This window comes from Thamnophis sirtalis, unplaced genomic scaffold (genome assembly GCF_051295495.1).
Source record: "Thamnophis sirtalis isolate CommonGarterSnake01/CBP01778 unplaced genomic scaffold, rThaSir2_p1.2 scaffold_5, whole genome shotgun sequence".
Taxonomy (NCBI): Eukaryota; Metazoa; Chordata; class Lepidosauria; order Squamata; family Natricidae; genus Thamnophis; species Thamnophis sirtalis.
This window is the reverse complement of record NW_028261385.1, coordinates 100,639,790-100,661,104: the sequence shown is the minus strand read 5'-3', so window position 1 is coordinate 100,661,104 and position 21,315 is coordinate 100,639,790. Positions and strand designations below refer to the sequence as shown.

Genomic DNA, 21,315 nt, shown 5'->3' with positions numbered 1-21,315 from the left:
GACACACATTTCACTGACTATAAAAACAATTATCCATGGCACTGACCAGAGATTAGGAAAGTAATTTCCCTTCATTAGAGCTCCTACTTTTTCCCATTAAAAAGTGGCATTACAGTACATAGAAATGGGAATCATCAAATGCATAGCTGAGGCAAGCATGGAAGGGCAAGGAGAGAGTTTTACAGAATTCACAGCAGTTACCGTATTTTTCAGAGTATAAGATGCACCTTTTTCCCTCAAAAAAGAGGCTGAAAACCTGGGTATGTCTTATACACTGAATACAGCATACTGCCCCTTCACCAAAATGGCCATGCATAGCTTGTAACAGGCTTTCAGAGAGCTCCTAGGGGCTGGGGAGGACAGAATGTTTGACCCCCCCAGCCCCCATGAGCACTCTATAAGCTTCCCAATGCCCCCCATTTTTTAAATAAAAAGGGCCCGTTTTTGCAAAAAAAGGTTGTTTTTTTGCTCATTTTTGGCCTCCCTGCCCGCCAGGAACACCCTACAAGCCTCCTAAGGGCTATTCATGCCTTTTTTTAAAAAAAGAAAACAAAAACGGGCCATTTTGAGGAGGTTTGCAGAGTGGAAAAACTTTTTTTCAAAATCTTGGTGCGTCTTATACTCCGGTGTCTTTTATACTCTGAAAAACATGGTACTTCTCTTTGGCATTAGACAGACCTTCATAAACACTTTCTTCTTCAATGCTCAAGACATCCTTCAACAATAAGTTGGATATAAATTGTAATTTGGGACTTAGGGAAAAGACGTATAAATTTTATTAATAAATTCTTGTTTAGAACTGGCTATAAAGGTATAATCTCTTTTGGGCCTGATGAGAGGAGAGGTGATACAAATAGTAAATAATTTTTAGTTAACTACAATAATAACAAGGAAATGTTAATGGATAATGCTTAATGATATATATGTGTGTGTTGTACTAGTAAAAGCAAATTGGATATAAGCTTTAAACTGTGAGTTGGGAGGAAAAGGGGGGGGGAAATGCTTAAATATCTTATTAACTGATTTTGTTTCAGAATATGTTATAAAGGTGTAATGTCATTGGAGGTTTATTGACATTGCGAATGAATGCCAGTAGGTGGTTGTGTCTTTAAATACAAATGATTTCAGATAAAAGCACGTTTAAATAATTGTAATCAAATGAGAATTGTGGTACAGTGATAGTAAAATACATAAAAAAATGATTTAAAATGTACAATTCAATTTGAATGAAGTATATGTAATGATTGTGGAAGAAACGCACGAAATGTATTTGTAACCAATCGACACGCTTTCTACAAGATGTAATGAAGGATGATTCTTTTTTTGTGTTTTTGTTTAATTAAAATAATAAAACTTTTAAAAAAAAACAATGGTTAAGGATGTTGGGGGGGGGAATAAGTAAAAGGGTTTTTTATGTTCTTATTTTTTTGGGGGGGGATTCTAAAGCAAGGTAAAGAGAGATGGCCACTACTGAAAAAGCAGTGGAAGAAGGGAGGAGGAGATCCCTGCAGATCAATCATCTGGGATGACCCATGAGGTTCTGCAGAAGAAAAAGATGGGAAAGACTGCCACAGTCTCAGCTGTGGCTGTGAAAGCATTAGTAAAGGAGAAATTGGTGAATCTGGAGTGGGGTGGGATCCTACCAGTTTAACAACTGGTTTGCTGAGCATGTGTTCAGTCACTCTCCACTCAATCCACTCTGCCATGCCGATCAGCTGAGCTTCGCTAAAGGAATAGCAATAGCAATAGCAGTTAGACTTATATACCACTTCATAGGGCTTTCAGCCCTCTCTAAGCGGTTTACAGAGTCAGCATATCGCCCCCACAGTCTGGGTCCTCATTTTACCAATCTCGGAAGAATGGAAGGCTGAGTCAACCTTGAGCCGGTGAGATTAGAACCGCTGAACTGCAGATAACAGTCAGCTGAAGTGGCCTGCAGTACTGCACCCTAACCACTGCGCCACCTCGGCTCAGAAATATAGGTGAGTATTGTGCGGGGGTGGGCGAGGACTAATCCACTTCAAAGTCGGAATGAACTGACTCTCTCCCAGCTGATAGTCACAGCTACCAGTTCGCCCAAACCGGTAGAATCCCACCTCTGATCTGAAGGGAGGAATAAATAGAAAGTTTGAAGAATCTGTAATACAGGCGAAAAGGGAGGTTTAACAAATTAAGGAAAAAGCAGACATCCTGGAAATGTATCATTGGTGTGTGACACCAGACAAAATGTCTAAAAAGGTAAAAGTACTTCTAATTATTGCTGGAAATTGAATTGACATTCAGGAATGGTGCTTCTGATTCAGAAAGCCAGGTTTTCCCAAGAAAATCTCCATTGAGGGAGGAAGGTTAGAACAGAATCTGGCAGGTAGAAGAAAACCTAAGAAGGGTTATTTGCTTCAGCTTGGTTCCTCTTATTAGGTTGAGTTGCCTCAGCAACAGCTACAGCAGGGAATGCTGCTGATCTTCAAAGCTATTCCATCCATGTGCTACACCATTGGAAATACTCCTTAGTCCTGCGTCTATTTGTACTTAGATACATATAGGTTGGCAACCCCTCTGATGTAGTGATTAAAGCATCAGGCTAGAAACCAGGAGACTATGAGTTCTAGTCTATCTTGGACATGAAACCAATTGGGTAACCTTTGACCAGAAGTGAATTTCTATTGGTTCGGCCTGGTTTGGCCAAACCGGTAGTGGTGTGCGGACCTGGAACACAGAATTGGCAGTGACCCAGACTGGCCATGCCTCCAAACCAGTTCCCCGGTTGCCTCAGTCGCCGGTGACATCTTGTTTTGGAGTTCTGTGCATGTGCAGAACAATTTCTATTGAACTGTGCATGAGCAAGTGAACCGGCAGTAACGCCTGCTAGAACCCACCCCTGTCTTTGACCCATCACTTTCTTTCAACCCTAGGAGGGAGACAATGACAAACCACTTCTGAAGAACACAAACAAAACAGGAGGGGGAAAAAAACCATACTGTAGGTTACTCACATATACTGTACATGTGAATGGATAACATCAGGCAATGTGATTACAGGATGTGATGGGAATATCTTTCAGTTAGTAAGCCCTGTTGTGTCTTCTCAGCAACTTCACGACAATGCTAAGGCATTGCTATACCATCACAGGTGAGAACAATGCTGTTGCAATGGCAGCTTACAGCTCTTGCTTGTGCTGTGGGCATATTGATTTTTCTCCCTGCTGTTCTAACTTGGCAGGTGTTTATTGAACATTGAAACTATCTGAACCTCAGAACACTGGAAATGCCACATAAAGGTGGCATTTCCTCTGATGTCTTGAAATATTGCTCTATCCTCCTTTGTAGTAATGAATGTGTGGAGCTGATCTGGAACAAAATGAGATGGGCGGTTTTATCAAGTAATCATGCTACTTATCCACAAAGACCCAGATAACTTTGGATTCCCTTTGTAAACCTCTCAGGTTTTCCCAATGCATTTTTTTCTTACTTAGGAAAAAAAAAACCAAAATCATTAAGAAGAAACAGATGGAACAGTTTCCTTTTGATAGGTAAAGTTACAGTTCCTCCATCTGGGAATACCCCAAATTTGCCTTAGGAATAACAACATTTTAGAGCTTTAAGGCTGTAACCCAGGAAAGTTAATTGTTCTTAATTTTGAGGGGGAAATGTAAATGTTATGGGATGTGCTGTTGAAACACTTATCTGACAGCTGTTTAATCTTTGAAAAGAAAAGGGCTTTTGCACCTTTGTCTTGTGTGAGAAATATGCCTTTCAGTTTTGAAAAGACTGTAATCATGTCTGCATGTTTGTTGCATGGATGTATGCATATGGGAAACATTACTAGCTGAGACAAAGACCTGGAATTGTTATCACCTGCCCAAGATCATATTGCTTAAAAAGTATCCTATAATGGTGTTAAGTTGGAAGACTGAACCCCTTTTCTTCTCAGAAGGTGAGATCTATGACCTCTTAGAAAAAAGTTCAACCATGGTCCCTGGAAGGATGACCAGCATCCAGGTGTGACCTGAAGGTCCTCTCAAACATAAAGTTGCTTGTTGCTCTGGGCTAGCAGAATGGTTAGAGTGACATTGATTCACAACACATCTACCTAGAAGCTAAAAGAGGGTTTTTTGGGGTGGGGGGTGGGGGTAGGGAGAAAGCCTGTTGCTGAACTGGCTGGGTTGAAAAAAAGATTGACTTTGCCATCAATGTTGTAGAATGTTTCTATGGCAAGACTTGTGTGGAGAGAAAAGAAACTCTACTTGCAAAACTGAACAGCTGAAGACTGAACTCTGTCTGTAATGGTTGGAAAGATGATGGTTGTGTTGTGAGGACCTCTAAAATGGTTCACAGGGCATCTTTAGGGTATTGGCAGTGGGATTCCATCTCTTCCTACTTTTTTCATTCCTCATTTCAATATCTATCAGAATTCTGGAAGCTTTGAACATGTTTCCTTTATATTATGTTATGTTTGAGTCTGAGAAGAAGGATTTATTGAACAACAAGTGATGACCTCCTTTTACTGGTCCACAATAGAAACCATCCTCACTTAACTGCATCATGGTATGGCATGCCGGTTTGACAGCCACGGATAGAAAAACATTACAGAGGATGGTAAGCACAGCACAAAACATTGTGGGCTGCCCCCAACACCACTAGATGAGATCGCTAGAGCTTGCAGCCTTAGAGGAGTGAGGAAAATCTTCAGGGACAAGTCATACCCTGAATGGCACTTCTTTACCCTCCTACCGTTGGGAAGGAGATATAGAAGCATAGCCAGCCACACAAACAGGCTGAAGAATAGTTTATTTCCATGGGCTGTCAGACTCCTGAATGTGAACTACATAACTACATAGTATGATGGGCTTGCAGGGCCGGCACAACGTGTAACATGCTCACACTGGTGTAATGGTACTGGGTATTGATTAATATGATTAATATGATTTATTAGGTTAGGGATTTTCTATCTTCACTGTGAGTTGTATTGTGTTGGAGGGGTGCACTGAGGGAGCTCAACCAATCTCATTGTACATATGTTGTGCACTGACAAAATAAATAATTCAATTCAATTCAATACAGATAGTCCTCAACCTATGAGCACAATTGAGCCCAAAATTTCCATTGCTAAGCAAGACCATGTTTAAGTGAGTTTTGCCCTCCCTTTACAATCTTTCTTGCCACAGTTGTTAAATGAATCACTGCAGTTGTTAAGTTAGTAACATGGTGGGTAAGTGAACCTGACTTGCCCAATTGATTTTACTTGTCAGAAGGTTGCAATAGGTGGTCCCATGACCCCGGGACACTGTAATGGTCATAAATATGAGCCAGTTGCCAAGAGTCCAAATTTTGATCATGTGACCATGGGGATGCTGCAATGATCATGTGTGAAAAATGATTCTATGTCACTTTTCTTGGTGCCATCATAATTTTGAACTGTCACTAACCAAATGGTTGTAAGTCAAGGACTACCTGTAGTTGCTTTCTTAGCTGATGTTTCATAGCGCTCAGCGAGTTAAGAATGGGAACACATATTTTGGTCCAGGCAATGTAAATGAAAATCAACGTAAATGAAAATCTTCCATTTGGTTTGGTTGGTTGGTTTGGTTTGGTTTATTAGATTTATATGCCACCCTTCTCCCAAGGACTCAGGGCGGCATACACCATTAAAAAAACACTGAGCTATCATTTACACTGTATTGCCATTTCTCCATGGATACACCCAGGGGTGGGTTCTTTTACTGCCGGTTTGCTCTGGGATGTACTTTGAGCGTGCTTGTGCTTGATGCGTGCTACACGCACATGCACAGAAGTAAAAAAAATTGCATGCACAGAAGTAAAAAAAAAACACAGAACCAGTTTGGGTGCGTGTCCGGCCAAGTTACTACCTACTCAGCCAAACTGGTCCAAACCAGTAGGAACCCATCTCTAGATACACCTGAGCGTGTTTTAACATAGTTTCTTAGCACAAATCAGGAAACTAAATATTGAGACCTTGAATTGAATTGGCTTGCCCCTTGTTCATGCTTGTGCACTATCCAGAGTGCACCATAGGGGGCGGACTAGCTCCACACTCATAAGACTTGATGGCATTATATAGTGACATCTGTGGCTTTCCCCACCATTAATGTCACCATGCATTTAGGCATTGCATTTGGGCAGGTCCAGCACCGGTTGAATTCATACTGCTGCTCAAAGTGCTGTTTATTCTCACTGAAGTGATATCTATTTATTTACCTGCATGTAACATGCTTTTTAGCCATGCCGGCCACATAACCATGGAGATGTCTTTGGACAACGCTGGCTCTTCGGCTTTGAAATGGAGATGAGCACCGTCCCCTAAAACTGGGAACGACTAGCACATATGTGCAAGGGGAATCTTTACCTTTACCTTTTTAATATGCTTTTGAACTGCTAGATGGGCAGAAGCTGCAGTCAGTAGCGGGAGCTCACCCCATATGCAATGCTGGGACTTGAACTGCTGGAGTACAGACCTGCTCTAGTGTCATTAAGTCACTGAGCCACCAATCCTCTTCACTTGGAGTTTATTTACATTATTAATTCAGTGCTGACTCAAGGGTATATAGTACCCTAGGCCACCTTGCCTGGTAGTGTTACCTCTCACCAAGGCAAATATTTGCATAAATTAAGCTTGATAAACTAGATCTGGTTTCATCCAACAACTTTTACCATTGTGGATGACTTCTTAAAATAATGATAAGTTGCTCCTACCATTGAAATGAGCTATCATTTACACTGTATTGCCAAATCTTCCACCTGGAGCATTAAAAGATGAAATAGATCTCCTTGACAAAATAGAAATTCCACATAGAAATAAATCATAGAAAACCATCTTTCAGCTATCGAGAAAAATGAAGTGAAAAATGCCATCTGAATCCTAGCTCTAAGTATTTTTCTATTGGGTGTTTCTAATAAAAAGCATATATTGGTCTAGAAATCTATCGTGTTTTTGATTAAGGCTGTTCCTATTTTTTCAGAAGGTGGAGTAATATTTTGGGAGCAATGCTACCATGCTGATAATATCATTCTTGAAACAAAGCTAAACATTGCTGTTATGTCAACATTCTGAGACAAGCCCACAAAAACAATATAATTTACACTTCAGAGAGAAAATCCCAGGAGTACCATTCCAAGATTTTTTTTAAAAAAGAAACATTATTGACAAGATAACTTTGCTTTATCCTGTTGGTCCATGTGGGAATGGGACAACTTGCCACAGCCAACTCGCTGCAACAAACTCACCATGGGCAACTTGGCGCAGGACAACTTGCCACAGCCAACTGACCATCAGGCAACTCATTGCGGGACAATTTAATAATTCTGCTTAATTATTTAAAATAAAATAATTTTACTTTTTGCCATTCACATTTCATTCTGTCTCTCCTTTTCCATCCTTTCTTTAATGATTCTATGCCACCATTTCTTTGATATAAGTGTAACTCTTCTCCTGCAGTGAGTTAACCTGTGGCACGATGGCTGTGGCACGTTGGCTGTGGTGAATTGTTATAGACCCGTCCATATAGACCAGGACTGACCATTCAGATGTGCACAAGCTTTGAGTGACATAACAAGGACCACAGTTCTCCACATAGAACAAAACATTAGTATAATGTAATGAATCGGTCAACAAAATTAAATTCTAGCTAAAATTAACATGATTCCATGCATGTGTATTTAGAATGGTCTCCCTCTATTGCAGAGATGTCAAACCCGTGGCCCGTGGGCTGGATGCATCACATGCTGCCCCCCCGTCTGGTTTAGCGAAGGGGGAAAAGGTCCTGATACGTCATGTGATACCGCGACACTGCGAGTTTGACACCCCTTCTCTATGGCATTAAATATCACGATTCAGAAACAATTTTGGGAAGTGCTCTGAAGCCCATCTAAGGGGCTTGGGGATTTTTATGTGGCACCGGTTATCAATTGTTAGGTCTCAACCAAAAGCCATTCTCAGTCCTTGGATATCCCATTAGCAGCAAAGGCACTTAGCCAAATTTGTGAGCATCCTATAAAAAGGTTATTGCAGTAAGTTATTATGGGGATTCTTTTTTTTTTTTCATTTGCAGCCTTGCTTCTAGTATTTATCAAGAGGTTTATCTCCTGCAGCTAAAAGCACAAATATACCAAACATGTTAAATTACAAAACAGCTGCTTTCTTGCACTTAGACTTTATGCTATGTGAGATCATACATCTTCATCTAACTGTCACCACCCCAGCAATACTGCAAGAAGATGCTCAGAAGCTGTTGCTCCCATCGTATTATTATTTTTATTAACTGAAACTTTTTGGATCATCTAAACGCAATACATTGCATTTATAAAGCTGTCACAGGCTTTGAATGTGATACGCGGAGCTCACAAATTGAAACTGGAAGAGCTCGCAAATTGAAATCTTCCTTTTTTAAAAAAAATTGCAGCTTTGCTCAAGAAGGAAATAGGATGGAATCCTATGAAACCAACCAACAATAATCATTTGTCATGTTTGAATACTGCCAATGCATATTAAAGGTCGTAAGCATCCACTAGAGAATTGTTTCCAGTGAAGGATATCTTTATGCTAACAGGGCTTCAACTATTTTATTGTGGGGGAAAGTAATATAACATAATACACTTGGGGAGAAAAGACACCTACCTCCTGCCTCTCTCAATCATATAAAAAGAAAGCAAAAAAGACATGTACTATACCAGAAACCATGTTGGGTTTGTTACATTATAATACAATTATAATTAATATAATTAAGGTAATTTAGAAATATTTTCTTTTTTCTTGGAAAATGGCTAAGTAGTCCTTGAAAAGTGCTTCCCATTGTCACAAGCAGATTGTGGGAGGTAGGTGAGAGGAGAAAGTCAAAATTGCCAAGAAGGTTGAACTATCAACAACCACAACACTAAATGCATACAGACACACATATACACTTTTCAGCTAATGCAACTTACCCTGGACCACTCTTTGGGAAGGTAAGCAGTGGTGGGATTCAGCCAGTTTGCACATATTTGGGACAACCAGTTGTTAACATTCTAAGCAGTTCAGAGAACCATTGTAGGAAGAAATCTTATTTTGTTTTTTTCCCCACTTTACAGGGCTAATCCTGGAAGGAAGGCAGGAAGGAAACATTCTGGTGTTGTTTCTAGCCTAATCTTTATTGCCCTGCTTACAGAGACTGCCTGTCTAGTTAACCCATTGTAACAGCTAACGCGAAGTGCCCATCGACGTGAGTGATGTTGAGTTGGCCATGCCCACCCAGTCACGTGATCACTGAGCCACGCCTACCCAGCTGGTCATTAGGTCAGAAAACCGGTTGTTAAATTATTTGAATCCCACCACTGGAGCTAAAGGTTTGGAAAGTGAACTGAGCCATAAAGTAAGTTGGATGAAAATTAGATTGCAACCATCAGGAACTTTTCTTGGGAATCTTTTTCAAGATTGTTGCAATGGTAAAGGGAAAATTAGGGTATTGAAGGAAAGGGGGAGTACAAATACAGGTAGTCCTTGATTTATTACTGCAATTGAGCCCAACATTTCTGTTGCTAAGCGACACATTTATTAAGTGAATTTTGCTCCATTTTACAGCCATTCATGCTCAGTTGTTAAGTGAATCATTGCAGTAACAGAGTTGATAAATGAATCTGGTTTTCCCATCGAGGTTGTTTGTCAGAAGGTCGCAAAAGGGGAGCCCGGGACTCTGCAATCGTCATACATATGAATCAATTGCCAAGCATCTGCATTTTGATTGCATGACCCTGGGATTCTGCTATGGTTGTAAGTGTAAAAAAACAGTCATAAGTCACTTTTTTCAGTGCCTTAGTCACTTTGAATGGTCACTAAATGAACTGTTGTAAGTCGAGGACTACCTATAATAAATGCAATGGGTCAGTTCAGCATTTTGGAAAGAGTTAAAACATTGAAACATTGTTCTGCTAGATTGAGCCCGTCAATATTAGACTGTACACCACTAAAATATATTTCCACATTATGTTCTTAGAATATAGTTATTCTGTTCTGCATATAGGGAAGTGGAACATATAAAAACAATTTAATGGCGAAAAAGGTGGGAAGACCTTTTAAGGAAACAGACTGAAAATACCCTTTTTTAAATTCTAGTTGTTGATATTTCTGTGCCTTTGATTTGTGTTTGCTTTCTTCCATCACTCATGAATTCAACTCACATGACTTTAGATGCAGGACTCTAAGAAAACCAAGAGCTTCAAGGTAGGTCAGGCCAATGGCATCATTTTTCAAAACAAGCACAGAAGAAAAAGTAAGACACAAAACAACAGAAGGTGAATCGATTGGCTGTTTGTCTTGCAGGGGTGTGGTGGAGTGGGTCTTCTCAAGTGACCTCTTGAAAGGACTGCGCACTGTGATTTGAACCATTCCAACAAGGAGAAGCCTCAGTGAAGAGATGGCAAGGAGAAAATTTGCTATCTGAATGCAACCTTAACGCTCCTTACAGGTCAACTGACTTTGTCCCATTTTTACTTTAAGGCATGAACAGTTTTGATTGTAAAACTCACTGAATTGGGCCCAGAAACTCACTGTAGTGCACTATATACAGTATAGCTAGTCCTCTATTTATGACCAAAAATTGAGCCCAAAATTTTTGTTGCTAAGTTAGACAGTTAAGTGCCCCATTTTACGGCCTTTCCTGCCACAGTTATTAAGTGAATCACTTCAGATGTTAAGTTAGCAACACGATTGTTAAGTGAATCTGGCTTCCCCATTGACTTTGCTTGTCAGAAGGTTGTAAAAAGGGGATCACGTGACCCCAGGACACTGCAACCATCACAAATACGAGTCTGTTGATCAGTGTCTGAATTTTGATCACATGACCATGGGGATGCTGCAACAATCATAAGTGTGAAAAACGTGTTGCAAATCACTTTTTTCAATGTCATTGTAACTTTGAATGGTCACAAAATCAACTGTTGAAAGTCGAGGTCTTCCTGTAGATGAGCAACCTATGATGGGCATGTTTGGAATTTTGGGAATGCCAAAATTTTAAATTTTGAGAATGAGGAACATACAATACAATACATTACATTACATTACATTACATTACATTACATTACATTACATTACATTACATTACAATACAATACAATGCAATGCAATACAATACCAGAGTTGGAAGGGACCTTGGAGGTCTTCTAGTCCAACCCCCTTCCTAGGCAGGAAACCCTATATTGTTTCAGACAAATGGCTATCCAACATCTTCTTAAAGACTTCCAGTGTTGGAGCATTCACAACTTCTGGAGGCAACTTCTGTTCCATTGATTAATTGTTCTAACCGTCAATAAATTTCTCCTCAGTTCTAAGTTGCTTCTCTCCTTGATTAGTTTCCACCCATTGCTGTATGTATGGCCACAGAATACTTTTAAAGGAGCTGCTGTACTTCTTAAAATACCAGATAGACTGATACACCCAGCTTGTCACAAAATATCTATTTATCAAAAGATAAACTTTGGGGATATTTCCAACTATTGCAGTTTATCTTTTTTTCCCTAGGCAAATAGGCATATTTCTAAAATAACCATTATTAAAAATGCCTCTCTGGATTACATGAGCACCAGAAAACTTTCTGAAAATACAGATGATGCCAAAGACTGGGGTTTGTTTTATAGCCTGCCTGCTTCCCACTTAATTAATTTTTTAATTAAAAGCATTTTATTTAAAAAAGAAAAAAAGACAGTTCAGTAAAGGAATGAAGACTGGGGCCTGTCCGTGGCCTGCAGCTACTGTGGATAATTACGGCCAGGAGTTGATTGAGAAATGTAGGCATATAAATACCATAGCATCCCACATTAAGCAAAAAATACTCTTAGCTCATGGTTTTATTGACGAATCACTGTTAACAAAAGCTAGATCATAAAGTTTAGATTGAATTGCCAGACACTTTTCCTTTGAGGATTAAAAAAATGTCTGCAATCAAGTATTTCTTTGGTTGCTGAATATCTTTGCCTGCTCTTACAGAGAGAGGGAGGGAGGGAGGGAGGGAGTGTGTGTGTGTGAGAGAGAGAGAGAGAGAAAGAAAGAGAAAGAGAAAGAGAAAGAGAGAGACTAGTGATGATGATAGGATCGATTTTGTGTGCTTCTTCAAAATGCATTTTCAATTCCATGTCCTGAAATACAGTTATGCCTCCCAGAGCTGGTGCCCATAATCAAATCATAGTGTCTGAAAAGTTCATCTAGACCAAAATCTCCAATCTTCTGCTCTTGTACTGAGATTCTGAGCTAAAACATTAGTAGCTGGACATTCAGAATCATTTTGTGTGTGGGGATAACACACCAGCAGGAGTTTTAGAATAGAAGGACATTGAGGGGGGAAAGCAGCAATCTTGATAGTCACCATATAATATGTTCATGGAGGACAGAAAAACAATGCCAGGTACAACAATAAACCAGAGGGAGCTCCATGGCCAGTGCCCTGGGAGTTTGGGTTAAAAGGAGCCTTAATGGGCTCTCAAGTCTAACTAACTTATCTATCTCTTCGATATAAACAATCCAGTGGTTATCAGTCATGACTCGATGGTGGGCCAAGAGCTGAGTGCCAAGATCAAGATAAAGAACAAAGTGAAAGGATCATTTTGGCTTCTGGATTGGTGGCAGTCTCCACCTGCCCAACCACCCCACCCCATTTTCTGCTCCAATTTTCTTTTCAGTCATCATGCATGTATACAGTAGTTGTATTTCTCGTTCTATTCTTTTTTCATTTTTCATTTTAGTATTCTCTTATCTTACTTCTGTTTACGCTAATTTTCATTTCTTCCTTTTTATTATTGTGAGCAGCCCAGAGCAATGGTGGGATTCAATTTTTTTTTACTACCGGTTCTGTGGGTGTGGCTTGGTGGGCGTAGCAGGGGAAGGATCCTGTAAAATCTCCATTCCTTCCCTACTCCAGGGAAAGGTTACTGCAAAATCCCCATTCCCTCCTGATCAGCTGGGACTCAGGAGGGAGAGAATAGATGAGGATGGAGGCAGTCAGAGGTGGTATTTACCGGTTCTCCGAAGTACTCAAAATTTCCACTAACGGTTCTCCAGAACTGGTCAGAACCTGCTGAATACTACCTCTGGCGCAGAGTAACCCTCATGGCGAGATAGGTGGCAAATAAATATGTATTTATACACACACACACACACACACACACACACACACACACATATGTGTTTGTGTGTTTTTGTGTGTGTTTGTGTGTGTGTTTGTGTGTATAAAACCAAATATATATAAAACCAAACACACACACACAGAGTAATATGTGTGTGTGTGTATGTGTGTGTGTGTGTGTGTAAAAACAAATATATATTTAAAACCAAACTTGGTACATAGATGACTTACTCTCTGGAAAAAATACTGTGGGGGTAAGACACCCTTAACACCCTCGGGGTGTGTGTTCTGTTAAGATACAGTCTCTTGTGCCTTTAAAATTCTTCTACTGTACAGTTGCTGTGGTAACAGCTTCACAGTACTCCACATGGGGGCTCCCTCTGGTAAGGGGAAAAATCCAACATTAGAAATTATGTTTGGTCCACACATTTCCCCCCCTATAAATAAATACCCGGAAAATGCCGGGTTATCAGCTAGTTAACAAACAAACAAACAAACAAACAAACAAACAAACAAACAAATAAATAAATAAATAAATTGAAGGTGGTATCAGAGTCATTTTTCTCCACTGCTCCAATCCCCCTTCAACTTCCTCTTCTTACTTTTATCTTCCCCTCCAACCTGAGGTTCTAGGTATTTCGATCAGAGTTGGGAAATGGCTCCAATGAGACAATTGCTTGTATATATTGCAGGTATAGCAGAGAGAAAAAGATGACAGAAGAGAGATGGATAGACTTCTAGAGAGAAGCAGACTGACAATTCAGTTTCTTGTTCTTTGAAGAACTCCATGTCCAAAGCTTTGATTTCAGTAGTTAATTACTGTTTCTCTATTTCTGATTTTTGTTTCTAACCCTCATCTCATCACAAACTGATTTGAAAAACTCTGCTTTAAAGCAGCTTATCAGTATTTCACATGGTAGAGCCAGTACTGAAGCCTTGTAGAACAATTGATGTTACTTCAGAAGAATGAACTTTTGATTTTTAATAAAACAGCTCATTAATTTTTGCATCTTTATTCCCTTTATCACTAGTCTAGATGGCATTTTCAAGGAAGAGGAAGACAATATAATACATCCATTTGTTTGTAAAAAATATATAGTTCTATTCCACATTACTTAGAATCCAGAAGTAGTTTATAATTTCTTAAAACAAAATAAAAACTAGAAGGGAAAAAAACTACATTAAACAATCCAGTATAAGACAAATAAGTGAGAGATAGACTAGGGAGAGCCAACATAAAAACATTGTGTAGCACACATAGAAGATGTCACCTGTTTACCATGGAATATCTAAAGGTGGGAGATGCTTTTGAAGTAAATGTACCATTCTATTCTGACAGACTATGGGACTTGAGGTTAGAAGGGAATATGATGGCATGCCTGGAATGAGATTTCTTGTCACATGTAAGCTACTAGATCCACATGGATAGAATTCAAGCTCTATATAACTTTATATAGTCTGCCTACAATACGGGAATTCTCCCCAGACTGCTTTGCCTTCTATAAGGAAGAGATATGTAGATACTCTCTATCGAGCTTAGGTGGGTGGATGCAGAGATAGGTTCTGATCAGTTCTGACCAGTTCTGGAGAACCGCTAGCGGAAATTTTGAGTAGTTTGGAGAACCAGCAAATACCACCTCTGACTGGCCCCGTCCCCATCTATTCTCTGCCTCCCGAGTCCCAGCTGATCAGGAGGAAATGGGGATTTTGCAGTAACCTTCCCCTGGAGTGGGGAGGGGGATGGAGATTTTACAGTATGTCACGCCCACAGAACTGATAGTAAAATTTTTTGAATCCCACTACTGGGTGGGTGGTGTCAATTCTGGACTCTTGTAATTGTGCTTTGTAAAAAGGTAAAGGTTTCCCTGTCAGTCATGCCCAACTCTCTGTTTCTTGGCTGAGGGAGCCAGCATTGTCCGAAGACAACTTCTGTGGTTGTGGCCACAGAACCAAAGCCACATGAAGTGCTATTACCTTCCCACCCAAGTGGTATCTATTAATCTCACATTCACATGCTTTTGAACTGTTAGGTGAGCAGGAGCGGGGGCAAATAACAGGAGTTCACCCTATTGCATGGCGCTTGGGTCTCAAATTCAGGCTGTTAGCTCTCCAGCTGACAAGCTGAGGGTTTTTAACCACTGAGCCATTGCTTAATGATTGAAAGCTAATTCCTCACTTGAATCCTCCTCCCTGCCTGGCTGGGTGTTTGGAAGTGGAAATAGTTTTCATTCATTTATCCATACCTTGTTAAAAAAAAATTAAGTAAACCTCAGTTCTGGGAGCCCTGTTGAATGTGGCCATGTTGTTTTCTTCACAATGCCACAAAAGAGGTTAGCCTTTGCCTCCGTTCACAATGCTTGTTCAGCTTCCCTAGCCTATAGCTCTGGGATTTTAGCCAGGCTGCACTAGCTACATTAGTTTATTTCATTGAATATCAGCAAAGTGTTTGTATTTCAGATCAAAATTTATTTTTTGGGGTGGGGGTGGGGGGGAGAGGACAGGAGATGGCAGTAAACAAGACTATTAGGTTAAAAAAAATCTGAGAAAAACAAAAACAAATGGCAAACCATTACTCTGTAGTTCTCTGTAGAAAATCACAGATGTTTCCAGGAATCGAGCTATTTTTACAATAAATGGATAAAGAACATTTCTGTTTGTCACACTCCATGCATGTCACCCTGTTCCTTTCCAACTTCACCTCCCAGTGATGTAGTGATTATTAAGCTGCCAGGACAGAATTATACAGTAGCTTTAGAAACATCTCCACATTTGGAGATAAAGAGATGGAACTTCCTGTCTTGAAGTTATGGGGATTGTAGTCCAGGATGGAGTGTATGTCTATCTCATTATAAAATTCCTAAGAAATTCCCATTCCATCTTAAAAAGGTATAGCCTGTCCCTTGTGCTTTCCATCTATATCCAAGTATATAAATGCAATGATTATAACCTTATTGCTTCTCCTATAAAATATATATGTTGTTTATATTATTCTTCCATTGTCTCTGGTTGATTTGTTAGACTGTCCTGTGGCTTGAATAACCCCCAAACCTATTCCATAATAAAATAAATTAACATCATTTAATCACTCCGCTAAATTATCTGCAGAAAATTATTGTGTCACCATAATAGAGTCTCTCCTTGAAGAATCGCACTGTAGAAGAATACTTCCAATAATTCCTCCCCTACAAGTTATGTGATGTGCCATAATTTAACTAATATGGTCACAGAACAGATAACACCATCACTTTAATATTTCATACTGCTTTTTCAATACCTTGAAGGATCCATTTTAAAACCAATTATGACTAGGTTTTTATTAGTATTTATCTTCCTCACTCCACAGCCATGTCAATATTTTTAAGCCTCCAAAATTAAGCACCTCTGAAATTCTCAAATGAGCATATTGTCTTTCTTTCTTTCTTTCTTTCTTTCTTTCTTTCTTTCTTTCTTTCTTTCTTTCTTTCTTTCCTTCCTTCCTTCCTTCCTTCCTTCCTTCCTTCCCTCCCTCCCTCCCTCCCTCTCCCCCCCCTCTCTTCCTTTTTATGGTATTCCTGCCTTTTCATTTGAAAGCTGAATATGACATATGGGTGCAGGGGGACTTCCCAATTTTTTAGTCCCACAAAAGCCACCTATTGTGTTTCCCCAAAAATAAGACCTAACCAGAAAATAAGCCTCAGTATGATGTTTCAGGATACTTGTAATATAAGCCCTACCCCCAAAATAAGCCCCAGTTAAGATCGCCTGGGATGCATTTAGTGCTGTATTTCCCCCAAAATAAGACTGTCAATATCTGAGACAGCATGCCATTCAAAGTGGCCACAACACACAATTTTGGAGTTGCCACACACACATAGGGGGATGCATGGGGCCACAGATGGGTGTTAGGTGATGGGACTCATGCTGGGAGAGGAGCCAGGAAGGGAAGCCAGCTGTAGTTCAGAAGTCATCCAGGCCTGAAGATGTGGTAGCCCTCACAGACAGTGAGGATGTTGGGGAGGAGCATGGGCCAGTTCTGGAGGCTGGGGAAGGCTTGGACGAGGGCTCTGCATCGGAGGCAGAGACAAGGCCAAGGCCGTCTGGCAGTGATCAGGTGCCTATGGAGCTAGACAGCAGTGAGAGAGCAACCAGGAACAGGAAGGCGGAGCGTGCTGAGTCCGTATAGCAGTGGTGGGTTTCAAAAATTATTTGAACCTACTCTGTGGGTGTGGCCTCCTTTGTGGGAATGGCTTGCCACCCATGTGACCGGATGGGAGTGGCTTGCTGCCCATGTTACCAGATATGAAGATGCCGATGACACTTGTCAGAACCACCTTAAATTACTCACACACAGCACTGGCATGCATAAGAATATAATGTAAACTTGTTTTTTAAAAGGCATCTTTGGTTTGCGTTAAAACAACTTCAACACATGCAATGTTCTGATTGCACCACAAATGCAGTAGTCATCCTTACCTTTCATAGAGGCACTGAGTTTTATAAATATGAGCATGATAGTGTAGAATAATCATATCCAAGGACCAGTAGTGGGTTTCAAAAATTTTTGGAACCTCTTCTGTAGGTGTGGCCTGCTTTATGGGTCTACTGATGGAACCTCTTCTAACCGGTTCGGTAGACTTGACGAACCGGTTCTACCGAATAGGTGCGAACTGGTAGGAACCCACCTCTGTTGTATAGCCAGCTGGCTAGCAGAAGCCAGTAATCTTGGCTAGAAATCCTTTTACTTATATTGTTCACCATGTGCCAAGCTGAGACTCCAGTAAAGAGACCCATTCTGCTCATAGTGTGGCCTCTTCTTTTGCTGGCTTAGTTTGGTGGCAAAGACCTTACCAGAAAATAAGTCCTAATGCATCTTTTGGAGCAAAAATTAATATGAGACCCGATCTTATTTTCAGTGAAATACGGTAGTGTGCACTGTGATCATGTATGGATCTGGACTCGCTGGCTTTTATTTTAGGAAGATTACACATTGAAGAAAAAAAGTAGGCTCTAGCTAGCTGGTTTGAAAAACAAAGAACTGATGTAAAAGAACTGATGCAAAAATCCATCAGGCAAGGCATTTCAGCCGATGGGATTCAGAAGAAGAGCTTCTTCTACTGTATGTGGCTCCTGTCTTTTAGAACATCAGAGCTCCCCGAGAGGTGAGATCAGTGGTGGTATTCAGCTGGCTCTCTCCGGTTCAGGTGACTTGGTAGCAGTGGCTGTGGGAGGCTTTGCCCACCCACCCCAACATAATGTGTGAGCACTTCATGCACACACTCACATTTGTGAACTGGTAGGGAAGGTAAGTGAATCCCACCACTGGGTGAGATCCATTCCCACTCTTCTGATCTTCTGTAAAGGTCCGAAGACTTGGTTCTGCCATTTGTCCTGAGCCCCCAATGGGGATGCATCACCCTGGAGGTGGCTGGTGTAATAAGAGAATAAGAGAAGACACCCACCTCTCCCCGTGCGCATCTTGCTCCCTTCCTCCCCAAAGTCTAATTGTAAATTACTACTGTTATTTATTGTGTAAAGTTTTACTGGATTTTAATATTTTAATGTTTGAAAGTCACCCAGAGTTGCCTTTACGTGAGATGGGCAGCTTACAAGTCGTGGCGCAGTGGTTAAATGCAGCACTGCAGGCTACTTCAGCTGACTGCAGTTCTGTAGTTCGGCTGTTCAAATCTCACCGGCTCAGGGTTGACTCAGCCTTCCATCCTTCCGAGGTAGGTAAAATGAGGACCCGGATTGTTGTTGGGGGAAATATGCTGACTCTGTAAACCGCTTAGAAAGGGCTGAAAGCCCTATGAAGCGGTATATAAGTCTAACTGCTATTGCTATTGCTAAACAAACAAACAAACATCTAAATAAATAAACATATTTTTTTTGTATTTTGTGATATCATCAATCTTGTATTTATAATTCTTTTCCTAGATGAAGGAGAATCCAGGCTTATAGTTTAGAAAGAACATACTCTTTTTTTCAGAATTTTCTCTGATATGTGTGCAATCACATTAATACGTATGCCCTTTTTGTGAGCAAGAACAAACTCACTTACCCAAAGGTACCAAATCTCTTTCCATGTCCAGTGGTTTATATTTTATTAAGGAAGCAAGCGCAGGGCAGTTGAAAAAATAATACAGGCAATATTCTCAGCAAGACGTGGAGATTTGTTACTGATATACTCAAGGTCAAACCGTGAGTGATTTGCTTAGTTAGAGGTTGCAAACACAGGAAGAGAATTTTCTCCTTCTGCTGTTTAGATTTTACAGCAAAGTGCTTGGTGCCTTTAGTTCATAGAGTTAATTCAGGGGCCTATTTCGCTATTTATAACAAGAGTTAAGAAGAACAGAATAAGGGAGGGCAACATTGCGGTGTCCACGACAGCTGCTTTCAATCTTACATGACATATTGAGTTAGAAAAAGTGATTTTGAGCAGGAAAAAGTGTGCAAGGTGTAAAAGGAGAAAGTGGATGTGGAATGATGTATATTTCAAAGGACATGGTATTTTCAAGAGGACAGAAAGAAGGGAATGAAATTAAACTTCTTAGGAGACAAGGCTGCATGTACTTGCTTATATTTTGTCCTCCACCACTGCCCAGTATAATTTTTCTAAATTGAAGATATTTTTTCAAGCCAATTATATACACATGCACATGTACATGTACATATATCCATACCCATACCTATACATTCTCTTCAGTTCTCATTATTTCTGAGTGGTGGTTTTCTTATCTTGTCATTCTTTGTGTTCCTAAGAAACATCTTGAAATATATGAGTGGGGAAAAATATGATAGTAAATTGATTCCATCACACACCAACAAAAGACAAGAGTTGTATTTTTGGAGGAGTATAGATTTATTCCTTCATTTACCTAAGGTGATCATGTAGCTCTGGGCCCTCAGAAGTTACCAGAAGTAACAGTAACTGTTCAAATTATTTCCTTATTTGGAATAAAATTATGCCCCACTTTCTATTAATTTAAACATTCAAGGGGGTGAACAATAGATTGATCAATCAAAACTCAATTCAAAACTCAAAAGCTGTCAAATCATATCAAGTCTATTCCACATAGAAATTACACCACTCTGTCAATGGAATACTACCTTGGTTGGCCGATTGAGAAGCCTCTTGACGTAATACATGAAAACAACTGCAAAAAAGTGAATTATTATTTGTGTTGGAAATGTGGCTTGGTTGCCATTAGTTCTTTATAATGAGATGTAGTTTCATTATATGTAAATCCGAGGATTATTTTACAGCATAATGCAGTACATTTTCTCAAAAGTAAATCATGCTGAGTTTAGTGCTTACACTGTAGGATTGCATGGATTAGACCTATGGTTCCCATAAGTGGTTGCTAATGACAGAATGCCAATTATGTAAGTTAGGGACAATAGAGAACTTGTTGCAATATATTCTTATTGCTCATGTTTACCTCAAAGCTCTAGGAGAATATTGCATGAAACATGAAACATACAGTATATCAAACATGAAAACTCAATTCATATTTCCTATTGCCAACAAATATATGAATATGCCCATGACTACCTGGATTGATTGTGAAATTGGGCCATTCCTGCTCTCTCTTGTCTGCATTAGACATGTGCATTCAACTTTTTTTTTTTGCTTCATTTCTGAATGAAAAGGAAAAAGATGTAATGCTGACTAAAAGGCGCAGAACTAAATTGTTCATTGAAACACTGCACATACCAAAAGATAGTACCTATATTTTTGGCAGATATTAACTGCAACCTATTGAAAATGTATTTATCACAGCTGCTATCTAAAGCAGCTGTAGCATTAACATACTTTGAGGAACTGTTTTGACTTATTTGGACTCATATTTATAACCAAGTGATAAAGTCCTTTAAATGTGAACTTGGCATATTGTTTTATAAAATGCTACTTCTGCAACATAACAAAAGCCAGGCATCTAGCTGGATTTTCAGATTTGTGCTGGAACTCGGGAAGAAGAAAAAGCACCAAAAGATGAACGCAATCTTGAAGGTCTTGCTCCTTAAAAAATAATAATAATGTTAGGGATAGAATAGATGGATGGATTGATAAAGAAAAAAACCTGCATTTAATCTTCATAGGTTAGCGCTGAAAGCCCCCACCCTCCGCCTTTTAACTATTTTTAACAGTATTTTAATCATTCTTGCATCTTTTTTAAATGTGTAACTTTTAGGTGAGGTTTTTATGGTTTAATACGTTGTTGTACGTAGCCCAG

The 21,315-nt window shown here is 39.8% G+C and overlaps 1 protein-coding gene across 1 annotated transcript in view; it reads right to left on the bottom strand.

Moving 5' to 3' along the window:
• Nucleotides 1–21,030: 21,030 nt before the first annotated feature.
• LOC148045501 (cysteine-rich protein 1-like) overlaps nt 21,031–21,315 on the bottom strand; it is a 54,806-nt gene continuing 54,521 nt past the window's right edge. Inside the window, exon 4 of the mRNA XM_087715135.1 lies at nt 21,031–21,101. Within this exon, the coding sequence (XP_087571261.1) occupies nt 21,031–21,101 (71 nt within the window). The remainder of the gene's footprint in view (nt 21,102–21,315) is intronic.